At 37.1% G+C, this 11,620-nt stretch overlaps 1 protein-coding gene across 1 annotated transcript in view; it reads right to left on the reverse strand.

Moving 5' to 3' along the window:
- KCNB2 (potassium voltage-gated channel subfamily B member 2) overlaps positions 1 to 8,868 on the reverse strand; it is a gene marked incomplete at its 5' end in the record, with an annotated part of 355,086 nt that extends 346,218 nt beyond the window's left edge. Inside the window, one exon of the mRNA XM_084229766.1 lies at positions 8,290 to 8,868. Within this exon, the coding sequence (XP_084085892.1) occupies positions 8,290 to 8,868 (579 nt within the window). The remainder of the gene's footprint in view (positions 1 to 8,289) is intronic.
- Positions 8,869 to 11,620: the final 2,752 nt, after the last annotated feature.

Consider the following 11,620-nt stretch of genomic DNA (forward strand, 5'->3'; position numbering starts at 1 on the left):
AACTGATTTTTGCTTTGAATTTTAATATTCTTCATAATGCAATTACTTTACTTATATAATACAATAATTTTCACACCTGCAGAAAAATATCTTTTCATTTAAAAAATACAATAAAATGTGCTAGCTTTTTTACATAGCAAATATGTAATGTTAAATTCATGTTATCCTAGATTCTAGCCTACTATTTCATATTTTCTTTCATTGCATTTGTAGTTCACGCCACCTGTAGTATTGCAAATTATCACCTTTTAAAAAGCAAGATTGACTAGTAAAGTTTTTTCTGATTCTAAACTAAAAACCTCCCCTTAAAGGGAACAGGTTGCTCACCTTAAGGATATTGCACAAGGCCTCGTGGAGTTTCCCAAAGTGAAAGTTTCCCTTGTATTCTTGAAATACATCCAATTCACGACAGCACAGATCTACTGCTACACTTTACAGACAATGGCACTGGTTTATTTTTCATTCTACCAAATTCTCATAGAAACTATGTGCTCAAACACTAATGCACAAGTTAGATAGTTCTAGACAAATTGTTGCCAGAGATAGATATAACTCTAACATGTGAAGTGAAATTTGATTGTTTGAGGTTACCAGAGGGGAAGGAAGTGGGTCAGGGGAGTAAGAAATAAAGGTGAGAGAGGGCCCGATGGACTAGGGTGGAGAATTATGGGTACCTTAGTGGTGGGTGTGGTGTGGTAACACATATATGAAGAGGAATGAATCCATACCCTTAAATCATATACAGTTTGCAAACTAATGTTATCTCAAAAATTTTTTTTAAAAATCGAATTTGAGGGGCCTCCCCTGGTGGCGCAGAGGTTGAGCGCTGGGTTGCGAGGCTGCCCGCAGCCTCTGCAGTGCCAGTTGGATCCCCGGCCACTGGAGAGGGTCCCACAAAAAAAAATCGAATTTGAGGAACACCACTGGTTAAGGATTTCATTGGATGACTCCAGATAAGAAACCTGTATTAGAGTTTTCAAAACTGCACTCTAGATTTTATCTTATTTGAGATAAAACAATGATCAGAAGGCTGGGAGTTCTTTCACTCATGTGCAAATATCCTGAGGTTTGCTGCCCATGAAGGATGCTCCAACCAAGCAACCCCATTTGGAGTCTCGCCAGGATTACTTGGCTGTCCTTGGCACTGCTGTGGTGTAGGCTGGAGAAGCTATTTAAAGTAGCATTCAACACTTGTGGTTGTGTCAGGAGTGACTCAATGAGACATAAGTAAAAGCGTGAAATCTGGGGAGACAATGACCTCTAGGATCTTGAAACAAAGTCAAGTAATTCTTCCACTGTTCTTGGACCATTAAAGCACTTGCCATGGATTTCATGGCAGATTAGGTTACCACCAAAAAAAGTTCCTATTCTGAATGAGTTGTCTTATTTAGATGACAAAGTTGTATGTATCCTAAATTAACCAAAACGGGTTGAAGTTCATTACATTACATTACATTACATTTTTGTTCATGTGGGTTTCTATGATACAATATGTCCTGATGAAAATGTGGCCCTGTGTATGAATAACCTCTCTCTCTCTCTCTCTCACACACACACACACACACACACACACACACACACACACATATGATAGTGTCTTTAGTAATATCCAGAGATTTTTCACTTAATGATTTATAAAGATGTTAGAATAAATGATTTAATTAAGGGCAAAAAAATTCCAATCATTTTTATGCATTAGCTAAGGTGTTAACTTACACACAGATGTATATACATAGCCAGAAATGAATTATAGATAGGTGCAAAGTCTGATACAGTTCTGTTGTTAACTTTTAATGCCTCCTGGAAAAGTTTAAGAGATGAGAACAAACGACTTCTTTCACTTCTCCATTCCCTGTCTCTGTTCCAGTCACTACAGTTCTCTGTTCCCAGCTGGCCCATGTCTAGCTACATTATTTTAGACTGGTTATATCCATAAGGTTGAGGTCTGATAATGCCTACAAAGTCATCATCAACTACAGTCTAGGAGCTACAGGGAAGAATTAGGAGAGGGAAGGGCTGGATATTGCAACAGCTACAGAGTGCAGCCTGTTGTCTGTGTCCACCTGCTATGTGGACAGTGTGGGCAGTCATGGCCCCTTTATCCTTCTCTGTTCTACTGTAGAGGTAGGATGGTTTTTAATGACCCCCCCAGGCTACTGGTGGGCAAGAACAGTTTTGAGGCTCTTACTACCTAAAAAGCTTCTATCACCCCTAGAATACCTAAATAAAATATTCATCTTTATAAACTTTTTTTTTAATTGAGGGAATACCAATTCACATCACTGTATGATTTAGAGGATATTCTTAATGAGGGATGTGTGCAGAAAGCCTCACAAATCTCTGCTATATGATGTAATCTCCCTTATAAAATATAAGACCATTTAATGAGAGTATAGGTGACAGTGAGAGGGGGAAAAAAAAACTGCGTTAGGCTAAGAGTGTTAGGTCAGTGATGCTCACTCACCCAAGTCACTAGCTAACTACTACACACCAAGCTTAGCTTATATGGAATTCCAATTTATGCCTCAGCACATTACAGATTATTAAATGTCATAGGACTCTGGGGTAATTCTCCTAGAGACTAAAGACACCAATGTCAAATCAGTGCCCAAACCAAAATAAGCTGTGGTAATCTATGGTTACCTCATGAATTATACGTTAGCAACTGGAGATCTTTCCTATGTGATCATGCTTTGATCAAAAGGGAATTTATATTCCAGTAGTTCTTTTAGAACTAGTTATTATTTTGAAAATATCTTTCTTCATCAGAACAGTTGGTTCACATGGGTATAGAGTCAAGGTATCTATATCAAGAATGGCTTTCGCCTGAGGTAGGTTAACTGTGTTCTCTAAGGCCAGACAGGTAAATTTTTCCAATCACAAACACACATCTTGTCTATGAAATTCAACTCTTTTTAAATTATGAGATTGTCTTTTTCAATTAAAATTACTCAAAACAATTTGCAGAAAATGAAATATTCCCTAGTGTTACAATTTAAAATATATTTTTCTAGCTTTATTTAAATTTTTATTACTTTATTTGAATGGATGACTAGTGCATGTATTTCTAGTGGGCTAGTGAGCAATTTTTTTTTATGGAACAAGGTGAGAGTATAGAAAAATGAAAAGTAAAAGATTTCTTTTTTGATAATTCAATTTATTCAATCAATATTAATATTTTATTAAATATTATATCAACACTTTTTGATATTTGATATTTGATATTCAATAAAATATTTGATATTCAATAAAAATTAGCTATTTTTGCATTAATAGATTCTCTGGAAAGAGATTATTTCATTTCATGCTGTATGCCAAATATTTCTGGAAAATATAAAAGTTACTAGTAAAATGGAAAAGAACAGTGACATTCAAAATGCATCTTCTGTTCAGTTTCAATGCAACAAGATGTTATGACTGTATATCTCTCAACCCTAGTTGATAGTCATGAGAATGACCAGGGTACTCGCTAACATGCTGGGGAAAGTTAAACAGTAATATGAATTAATGTAGGTGAGGTAATGACTAGCCGTCTCTTTGAGCAGTTACATGAATGGACTTTCATGCAATTATTAGATGAAACTTTCAGAGAAAAGTTCCACTTGCCAACATAAATGATTAAAAGCAAAATATATAGGAATCTACCCGAGGTCCAAGCATACATACCATGGAAATTTTCTTATAAATTCTTACCATCTGGAAAGTATTTGTTTTTCTACCTTTTTTTTTTTTAAAGGGGGGAGACAAACTCAGATAAGAACATTTAGTTTAAAGCATTCTTTAAGCTCTTTTAGAGTCTTTCAAAGTGGAGAGTATTAAATATTGTGACCATTCCTTCATAATACTTATGCTTACCTAAAATAGTTCATCATTCACATTAGAAAGTCTCTCACTTGAAATAAGGAAAACAAATCTGTTAATAACTAAATCAGTGTACATGGAACTTCAAAACCAGAATATTTAAATACTACCAAAGTGCTCTGTTTTATAACATTAAATAATTTACAAAGAACTCCTCAGTTTTTCTTTCCACTTTGAAAATGATAATTACTTATTGAGATTTAAAAACCAAGCTTGAAGGGAATTTGAATGTTTTATTTTAATATTAATGGAAACCAATGATTTTTCAAAAAAGATGGAAATATTGCTTGAAAATTAAGAAATTTCCTCTTCCAAGAAGCAAAGAGGAAATAAAAAGTGCAAGACTTTTAGATAATATTTTTCTTTTTTCAAGAATATTTGCATGTAAGGTGATCATATAGTGTAGTGTTCAAACTGGGATACTTTCTAAGTGTGAAAGATGATGTTATTAGTGTTAGGCTCAGACAAAGGCATTAAAAGGTTAATCTCAGTAAAACTGGGACCTATAGCAGCCTACATAAGAGGATGTGGGATGTGAGATTTTATCAATTTCTGCCCCTTTTGTGCCCTTCTTTCCCCGATCAAATAAAACCAAGTGGGCAAAGAGCGGTGCATTTTCAGGGCAGTCTTTCAGGGAAAGGAGAAAAGCACAGATCTAGAAACAGGAACACTATAGGCAAGTGATGGAATACTTGGAACATTTTAATCAAAACCCAAAGTTGTTTTCTATCTGATCTGCTTCATTTTTTATGGCTAATTTCTTCTGGGATTTCAACCTATTCGTCTGCAAGGATTATATATTTAGAAAGGAAAAACCATATGTCCAAACTAACTTTGCGCAGTCTGAACAAGTTACTTAATATTCTCTGTGGCGTGCACCTCTGGCCCCTGGTGCCACGTTATCGGAAGAACACAAACCCCTTAATCTGTACAGCTGGGCCATAGAAAGACAGGTAGAAGGGAGAACAGTAAACAATCAACCCCAAACAGCATGACTGGCACATTAATTAAGTCCCTGACAATGCTAGGTAAGAACTGAAGTATTTCACAGTCCACAGCGGTACCTGACAGGTGGAGATTTCTGGTGTGTTCACACTGTAGCAGTTCATTGGGGGTGAGGGAGGAGATGGCATTTATGGTTTGAATGCTTACTGTGTTTTGTTATTGTTTATCACTAAGAAAATCATCACAAAGCTAAATTGAGGGTTTTTATGGACAGAATTGTTCACTTGAGTGAATGCATATATAAGCACAACATGTGAAAGTTCTGTTTTTGAATTAAAAGGAAATCATTTATGGCTCCGTTCCAATATTTCTTTTTAATTCAAAGATTAGAGTAACTGATCCATATACTATAAATAGAATGAGAATGTTTTGAATTATTTTCTCCTTGGTGAGTACACAGGAGTTTTGTTTCCTTTGGATTTATTTTCTTCTTACCATATCCATGACTCAAAAAGCCCACACTCTAATTGGTTAGTAGAGGGGGCATGGTCCTTAGGGAGGTAGCATCAACAGGGCAATCAAACAGGCAACATCTCCTGGGAGACTTATAGCTTGGACTTCTGGCTTTCCAGAAATTTGGAGTTCCAGGAGCAGGTCCTATGCATCTGCCACCACCAGCTCCTCTCTTGATGCAATGACGACCAAGGTTTCTCCAATCCTCTAGGCTTGTTTTAGGTGCTGTGTGAGCCAAGCCAACGGCAATGGCCGTGTGGATGTTCTGGTGCCAGAAGACATGGTCATCACCTTCCCTTTAGTCTGCGAATTTTCAATGGGGGTAATGTTGCTGCCACAGAGAGAAAACCAGTTCTTGAGGGGAGATGTGAGAAAACATATTTTCAAGAATATGAAATCTCTGTGTAAGTTAAGAGAAGACGTCTTAAATTCTGGAGAGGAGTGTCTTTGATGTGTCATAATGTGTGTAGCACACGGAACACATTCTGCATATGTTCAACCCTATTACCAAACTGAATAAGCAATAATTGAAAAGGCAAAGTAAATATTCTTCTCCAAAGACATCTTACCTCCTAAGCAAGTTGGCAAAAGCACACAGATTCCCAGCGTTCCTACACAAGAGCTTCATAGCATAAGTGGGATTCTGATGTATCCATAATGCAGACTTAAGGGCGGGCTAGGGAATCATCCCATTGTCGCTTTAACAAGACAAATTGTTCCGAAGTTGCAAAAATACTATTCACACATAGTTTGACTGAGCACTTCCTCACTAAGAATTATTTTGGAAATATATAATGAGTTATATGACTTGAGAAGAGTACAGGAAAAGCACAGAGGTTTACATTGGACATCATACGGAGCTGTTTTTAAAATTCTCTAAACCTCATGCAAATGAACCATGTTTTTATTTAACTACTAATCAAATGTAAAAACATTTCCATACTATTTCACAATTTAAAACAGAAAGGGAAATGTAGGAATATAAATAACCACAAATCTTTTGTGAAAATTAAGTAAAGAATCTACTTAAGTTAGCAAATATTTGCCTAGCTTGATTAATAACACAACAAATTTATTACTTATCACTGCATAAACATCTCCAAACCAATGTCCTTGGCTTCTGGGTATAATTTGTAGGTAAATATCTGTACATACATAAACTGATAATCTGTCTGATGCATAGAGGTATATAATGGCACATTGTAATGGGCCACTATTACCTTTTTAAAGATCAAGATCTGCCTGCTTTTTCTAAACTTTAGAGATAAAATGAACTATCTTATCTGGGAAATTAGTTTATTTGACACTATTCCAATATTACTAGAAATTCTTTAAAAAATATGCAGATATTTTTAAATTTTTCATGTAGCAGCTCTTAAATTTAGACGTTTGTAAATAATGTTATGAACGTGTAGACCACAGTAACCTTTTGAATTTTTTTTTTATTTAGCTGCTTGTATTTGCAAAGTCAGCTAACTCCTTCTAGAATATCTGGTGGAAGAATAATTTATTCCTTAGCTGCCAAAAGGCTTGAAAGAACTAATTTCCAACCAAAATACTCCTTCAAATCCAGAATCTATCTAATTCACTTTCAAAAATCACTCAGTGTTTTTTGTAACTCAAATATATACCTAAATACTTGACATTAGAAAAAGCAGTAACCTTTCTCAACCAAAATCCACAAATATAACATGTATTTTTCTTCCATCCAAAAGTAAGCAAATCATTCTAGCCATGAAAAAGTCTAGTCAAGAGCTTCCATTTAGCCAAAACATGCATTTTCTCATTATACATAACAGAAATAGATTTTATTTCATTTAGTTCTTCATTTGGTCAGAAGGTGAAATGCCTTTAGAAGTCAACAAGTCACAAAATTAAATATATCAAAGAGTACACGAAGCAGTTTAAGATCATCTGCATTCAGCAGATTATTTACTTATATTTTGTACATTATCAGACAGAATCTTAATTTCCAATCAATAGGCACATAAGGTCTATTATATTCCTATAATCTTTACTTTCTGTAAGAAAGAACTGAGAAAACTATAAATGACCAAGAGAACTCGTATGAAACACCCTTTTTTACGTTTCCATATTCCACTTTATAGAATCTGCACAAATTATCAATATTATACTTTCATTGTTAAATATGATTCTAAACTTTTCACTTACAGTTCATATTGTAATAGTGAACTAGGTATATGGGATGAAAACTGGATTAAGATAACACTCAAAGCTCTAACTAAACTATGTCAAACAGAACGTTACAGTTGAATTAAATACTGGAATTAGTAGCAAAATATTTTATTCTGAGATTTAGCTAAGTGAGGCACAATGGAAAAACATGTATTTAGCTTTCTTTTAAGCAAGGTTTTTTTTTTTTTTATGAACTCTGAGCTATGGTAACACCTCAGTTGTGGAAGAGGAAATGCACTGACACCTAACAACATCACTGTCAGAGTAGACGTCACAAGGAATCTACATTGACACATTCCTTAAACTAACCCATTCCCTTCCTCATCATGGGTCCCCCCACACACACACTCACACCTACCAGCTTCGTGGCATCACATGTTCCTGTCTTTCCCTGAACCTCCTGAGAACCAGGCCTGTTCTCCCCAACTTTCAACAACAGCACCTTGACTTAATTCAGGATGGAAGCTAGGCCTCAGCCTTCTACAAGACTCCACATCCAATGTATGTATTTCTTGAACCTCCAAGTCAACAACACCATATAGGACCAGGAAAACCATATTTATAAAAGAGTACTGCCATCTTAGGACACGACACAGGAAGAGTCATTCTATTTAACTTTTCAGATTTTGGAAAGAATTTTTCACTGTCTTTGTAACCACATTTTGTGCTCTTTCCAAAACATCTTAAATATAGACAGTGACACTCTCTGGAAGGTAAGGTGTTAGTTAATCTTTTCTGACCACAAACTGGAAAGCAAAAACTTGAATTTCATACCTTTGCAGCCACTGACGAGTTGGGTTTCTCCAGCAAGTCCCACAGCTTCTTCCTTTTCTCAGGGCAACAGGTATTATCAAACTCTTCTCCCTCCCGCTCTCGCATAGTCTCTGCCTCTCGCCTCAGTTCTTCGTTCATTTGCTCTTTCTTTTGATGGTATCTGGCCTGGCAGCAGGACTCTAAGTAGATCTCATCAATCCCCCAGTAATCAAGCTCTTGGCCAAAAGAGAGAGCACACATTTCTTCCATCATGTGGAGTTTCCCTGTCCGGTAGAAATTTAAAATGGAAGTGAAGGCTCCTGGATGCCGATCAAAGAAATACTCGTTCTCGTTCAGATTGTAGTCATCGCACACCTCCAGGAGGCTCTCGTGCGTGTTGCAGTCTCGGAGCTTCCCCAGACGCGTCCTGGGGAGCCTGTCCAAAGTTCTCCATAGCACTTCGTGGTTGAGGCCCCCCACGTTGATTTTAACTCTCCGTGAGCACGTTTTGCTCCTAATAATGTCCACAGGTTCGGGTGGGAGAGAAAGTGTGGACCGGGAAGTCTTCCTGTTTAAGCCCGGGGGAGCCTTTTCTGCCATTTTGAACTGGACAGAGCCACAGAGCCAGGGTTCTCAAAAGAAAGAGCCAGGCAGGTCAGCTGAAGCAATTACCTTTCCAGGCAGGCATTTCCACAGACAAAACTGGAAGAAAAGGCAAAAACAACTATTTGGTTACTTGCATTTTTGTCTTAAAGCTTTTCCTGTTCTAATGTGGACATTTGTTGTTCACACCCAGGAGGTATATTAATTACTCTGTGTTTATGGAGATGTACATATTTGCTTTAAGATAAAAGGGGAGAAAGACAACACAGGATATTACTACACAAAAAGAGAATGTGTATTCAGATCTTTCTTAAGCTATAGAGTAAAATGTACATGTGCTGATCAATTCTTCCTAGATAAATCATGGATACCTTAAACCAAATTGACCACAATTTCTAAGCTGCCCAGCCTCTTTATGCTTCTTGTCCATCTCAGATTTATGATCCTCCACACCCCCATGCTCAGTCATCTAAGCTAAAACTCTGTGAAATCCCAATTTATCCATCGACGTAAGTGCCAGGTCTTACCAATAGTATCTCCCAAATACTGTTTAAGCCCTCAACCATCGTTACCCAATCTGTCTTTCCCTTGAATCATGAAGCTGATTGAAATTCTGAGCACTTCTTGCCCACATTTGTGCAACAGCTTTGTAAACTGACTCTTGAACCCTGTTTTGTTTTTCTTAAAACTATTCCCACATAGCTTCTAGAATGATCTGTAGGATACAAATTTGATCTTGCCATGCTTTAAGCCATATGAAGGCTCATGATTACTGGTAATATAAGGTCCAGGTAGCCATACTGGATCTGACCTATCTCTCTACCCTCAACTCTCATCTCTTCATTGCTATAGCCTAATAATTCCAGATCCCTACACACAACCTTCTGTCTTAAGCTCCTGGCCTTTGTTCATGCCGTGCCCTGGAAGGGCTTCTACTTTTCTCATTTCCTTTTGACTGACTGCCACTTGATGTTTAAGATTCAGCTCAGACATCACCTCCTCCATAAAGCTTTGCACATTATTCTTCCTCTAGGAAGAAAACTCTCTGTGAGTGTGTCTTCTACTTCGCCATACCACTGCAATGACATCTTTCCCACAGGATGCTGGAAGCCCTTGAAAACAAAAGGTTATCTTGTTTTTATAACCTTATCACTGACTATAGTTACTTCTATATTGTGAGGGTTTAATAAATGTCAAATAATCAATTCTTTGTTTTCTACAACAACTAACCAAAGTGATGTAAATGGCCTTCAAAAGGCGTAAATGGAGGGCCTCCCCGGTGGTGCAGCAGTTGAGCGCTGGGTTGCGAACCTGCCCGCGGCCTCTACGGCGCCGGTTCGATCCCCGGCTGCTCCCCGGCCACCGGAGGAGGGTCCCACATGGCGCGCAGACCTCTCCTGCCGCCCGCTGCTCCCTTCAGCAGTGTACTTCAGTCCTTCTGCCTGCTCTGCTCCCCGCTCTGGCTCTGGTGAATTCTCTCACCCTCCCGTGCTTCTGGCTGTACCCAGTGCATGTGTAAACAAAACAAACAAACAAACAAATAAATAAATAAACATGCCTCTATAAAAAAAAAAGGCGTAAATGGAGTTATGTGGATCACTCCCCTGAAATTCATCTATATTTACATGCTATGTATATATGTTTGTGGGTATATAGTACTCAACAGAATGTGTGTATGTGTGTGTGTGTGTATCCTGTTGCTTCACAGCTCTTTCCTGTTGTGTACTAATTCTTGAAGATATTACTGCTCTAGTGTTCTGTCTTGTTGATCTATTATTCTGATTTGCAGCAGCAAGCATCTTAGTTGATCTTCCTTTATAATGTTGTACAGAAAAACATGGCGCTACAAGCAATTCATTCAAAACACTAGTTTTCATGTAAAATACCATGTTTTACATAGCCAGTGACTTATACCAAAGGGAAAAGCTTTTAGATTTAAGAGGTCCTTATAATTAGAACTCTCTTTTAAGATGCATACCAATTTCTGCATGCCTCTGGATTCTCTGCTCCTATAAGTTAGATTTATTTCTCCTTCTGGAAGCCAAGTATTCTCTCAAATGTAAATAAGTCAAGTTTAGGGAGGAGAATGTAGATGCACTATATAATATGTATTTCAAATATGGCTAATAAATATACTTGAATAGGGAACTTTTTCAATACATACTTATAGAGCTATTTTAAGCAAAAACATCCACTTTCATCACAGATGACAAAAAGTGGCTACTTTTCCAAAAATAAAGAGCATTTACAATGATTGGGTAAATAAATTCTCTGACCCTCAATTTCTTAATGTTCAAAATGAGGGAATAGTATCTATTTCACAGGCAGTATTATAATTAGCTGAGATGGTATTATAATTAGCTGAGATGGTTTATGTGAAGTGCTCACGATAGGGAGGTACATTTGAATAAAATAAGGAGAGTCACATAGTTAAACTTCCCCTTTAAATTTGATTGCCAATCACTGAAAGAAAATCAAGATTAAAAACTATGCTAGTGTTTATCATATAAATGTTAGCATTTACATCTCTTCCTGATGTATATGTTCTGTCTCCTGAATTTGACTATAAATCTATACAGCCAGGAACTGTGAGCCCCACCTTTTCCTTCTGAATAATGTACCTGCACATAATAGGCACCTCATGGCATGTACCTTTGATGTCATTCATGCCCATGTTCAGATTTTGTATTCGGGTGATGATAGCCTTTATATAATTGAAAAATGAGCAGCAGTATTAGAGTCAGGCAGA

Source organism: Talpa europaea (assembly GCF_964194135.1).
Source record: "Talpa europaea genome assembly, chromosome: 3".
Lineage (NCBI taxonomy): Eukaryota > Metazoa > Chordata > Mammalia > Eulipotyphla > Talpidae > Talpa > Talpa europaea.